General features: G+C 60.5%; 2 protein-coding genes across 2 annotated transcripts; one reads left to right on the forward strand and one right to left on the reverse strand.

Annotated features, from left to right (window-relative positions):
• Positions 1 to 260: 260 nt before the first annotated feature.
• On the forward strand, positions 261 to 642 carry SPRG_18099 (hypothetical protein). The gene is made up of 2 exons (XM_012357531.1): positions 261 to 426; positions 476 to 642. The coding sequence occupies exons 1-2, from the start codon at positions 298 to 300 to the stop codon at positions 566 to 568; spliced, it is 222 nt and encodes a 73-aa protein (XP_012212921.1). The 5' UTR covers positions 261 to 297; the 3' UTR covers positions 569 to 642.
• Positions 608 to 2,629, reverse strand: SPRG_18100 (hypothetical protein; the record flags this gene model as incomplete). The annotated part of the gene is made up of 3 exons (XM_012357532.1): positions 2,443 to 2,629; positions 1,694 to 2,400; positions 608 to 1,627 (listed from the first exon to the last, which is right to left on the reverse strand). Exons 2-3 carry the CDS (start codon positions 2,330 to 2,332, stop codon positions 608 to 610), a joined length of 1,659 nt encoding a protein of 552 aa, XP_012212922.1. The 5' UTR covers positions 2,333 to 2,400; positions 2,443 to 2,629.
• Between the last annotated feature and the right edge of the window lie 57 nt (positions 2,630 to 2,686).

Genomic DNA, 2,686 nt, shown 5'->3' on the forward strand with positions numbered 1-2,686 from the left:
GCTAGTCACTTGGTCAATGACGGCGCGATGCAGATGGGCACAGTTGCCACACACGCACCTGGTTGACGATCGACCTGATCGGAATTTCAGAGTCCACGCGCACCGTAGCGTGCGTGTACGTGTATGGCAGACGCACCCATGCGCGGCGATGGCCGCTGCGCCGCCGTCTTGAGCGCAAGGACGCGCGCCGGCCGCGCGGCCAGCGTATCTTTATCATGCCTCGCCGGTTCCTCCGGATAGCGCCGGATAACCGAGTGGCACGACCAACCGAACAAACCGAATTGCAAGCGTAAACCGATGGGCAAGTCGTGCCGGGACATGGCGGAGCAGCTCCGCGACTGCATGCTCGAGATGGAGTGCATGAGCGACGGTAAGCGGACGCTCAAGACGTGTCTCAAGCTCGACGAGTACAAGCACGAGTGCAAGGTCGCCTCGAACCCACGGCAACGACAATGGGCTCATTGGCGCACGATAGGAATACCGCTACGCGTACTTTGAGTGCAAGCGTGGCCAGATCGACATGCGCCAGCGCATCCGCGGGCCCAAGGGCGGCGCGTCGCAGGACTAATGCGTCATCGGCAGCGATAGAATAGAGACACGCCTTTGGTTAAATAAGCGGCTTTTCCTCGGACGTCTGCGAGCTCGACTGGTGCGTCTCGCGCGTATCTTCCAGCAGCGCCCTCTCGACGCGATCGAGGTTCGAGAAGATCTGCTCCCGCAGCGTCGCCTCGTCACGAAACACATCGTTGGCCGGCGCGATCGTCTCGGTGGTCGGCGGCTTGATGGCCTCGGACGGCGCAACGTTTCTGACTTGATGGACGACCGTGATCCGTCGCTTGTGTTGGCGGAGCGAGCCATCGAGATCGGTGACCAAGAGGTCGCCGGCGACACTTTTCGGCGCGACCGACGGCATTGTTTCATCGACGCGTTGCATCGACGGACCTCGGCTCGGCAGCATCGTATGGCGCGTCACCGTCTCTTGCGCTGCGGTCATGAGACGCACGGCCACTGTAAGCTTCTCGATCGACTGCTCCATCTGGTTGATGCGCGACGTGACGTCGTGGAGGCACGTGGTTGCGTCGTATAGCATTCGCAGCGCAGCCTTGTCAGTGCCCATGCCATGTCGATCGCCTGCAACGTGCTGGGGCACATGATGGGTGGGGCGGTGCGCGGAGGATGGGGCGGCCGATGGCCCATGGCCCGTGGTCTTGGCCACATTGGGCTTGACAGCGTCGTTCTTGTACTTTTCCATGATGAGCGACTCGAGCTTTTGGCGATCGTCCTTGTGGCGCGCGATGATTTGGCGGAACCCCGTCCGGTGCAGAACGCAGAGCACGCAGAACGTCTTGGCGCGGACACACGCCGTGCGCCGGCAGTCCATGAGCAGCGCGATTTCGCCAAAGTAGTCGCCGACCGAGATGAGCTTGATCACGCGCTTGTCTCGACCACCGGCTTCGACGAGCACCTCGCACTCGCCCCGCTGCACGAAAAACATCTCAAATCCGGTCTCGCCAATGTTGATGATGAAATCCTCGGGCATGTAGACGCGCGTCTCGAGCTGGAGCACGATCTCCTGGACGACTTCGGGGCTGCACTCTTGCATGAGCGGCACACTTCGAATCATTTTCTAGCCATCCACCATCCATCCGAGATGAGATGCGTCCATGCAAAGGAATGGGATCGATCGCCGTACCGCGTTCAGGTAGAGCATGACTTCGCGCTGGAGGTTGGTCGAGAGCTCCGAGACAAACGGCGCGGACCGGCCGTCTAGGGTGTGGTACTGCTGCCAGAGGTACGTGTAGTAGAGATGCACGCGCTGCTGGACTTCCTGCGGCAGTCCGAGGTGCTGCATCGACTCGTACACGCCCTTCATCTTTTCGCGGTACTTGGTCGAGTCCGCGTACAGACTCGAGACAACGATTGCGACGTCGCCGTAGACCGTCGCCATGGCCACCGAGCCCGCGATCGACACGAAGGTGAGAAAGATCATCTCGTTCATCGACGTCGGCAGAATGTCTTGGCCAAGGAGCGCCATCATGCAGTTGTAGTAGCAACGCGCGTATGTGGAGCGGAGACTGGTCGGGTCAAAGTGGATGTCGCCCCACCCGCCGGGCGCGGACGCAATCGCGTACCAGATACAGGCGCAGATGTGGTCCATGTACATCACAATCAGAATCAAGCGCACGAGACGCGTGAGGACCGAGCCAGTGGAGAACTCGAGCCACCACCAGAGCGGACCGTCTGTCTTGAGCGCCTTGGCCAGTCGAAGGATGCCCAAGACCCGCGGAATCCGAGTGGCTTTGAGGAGCACCGCGTCCTGGATGTCGGCCATACGCACGTGCAGAAGCGTCTCGATCAAGTCGATGGGAATGACCGCCAGGAGGTCCAGAAGCAGCCAACCTACAGTTGTGACAAGACATGGAAGGGGAAACGTATATGTACTTTGCGCATAGTGGCACGCGATGCGGGACCGAGATCGAACGAGGTACTTGTCCTTGGCCGAGATGCTGCTCGAATACTTGAGGGTGAGCGTGCGCTGCTCGTCCCGCGGGTCGTGTTCGTAGTAGGCAATGTTAAAGGTGACGAGCACGTCGAGCGCAAACAAGACGTCGACGACGTAGTGAAACACCTGCCACGGCGTCCCGCGCAGATCCGGGTCGACCCCGATCGCAAACGGAATGTACAC

Source organism: Saprolegnia parasitica (assembly GCF_000151545.1).
Source record: "Saprolegnia parasitica CBS 223.65 unplaced genomic scaffold supercont2.974, whole genome shotgun sequence".
Taxonomy (NCBI): Eukaryota; Oomycota; class Saprolegniomycetes; order Saprolegniales; family Saprolegniaceae; genus Saprolegnia; species Saprolegnia parasitica.

Coding starts and splice junctions, on each gene's coding strand:
- SPRG_18099 (XM_012357531.1), top strand. CDS start 298: ATGGGCAAGTCGTGCCGGGACATGGCGGAGCAGCTCCGCGACTGCATG. Junction 427..475: donor AGTACAAGCACGAGTGCAAG/GTCGCCTCGAAC, acceptor GGCGCACGATAG/GAATACCGCTACGCGTACTT.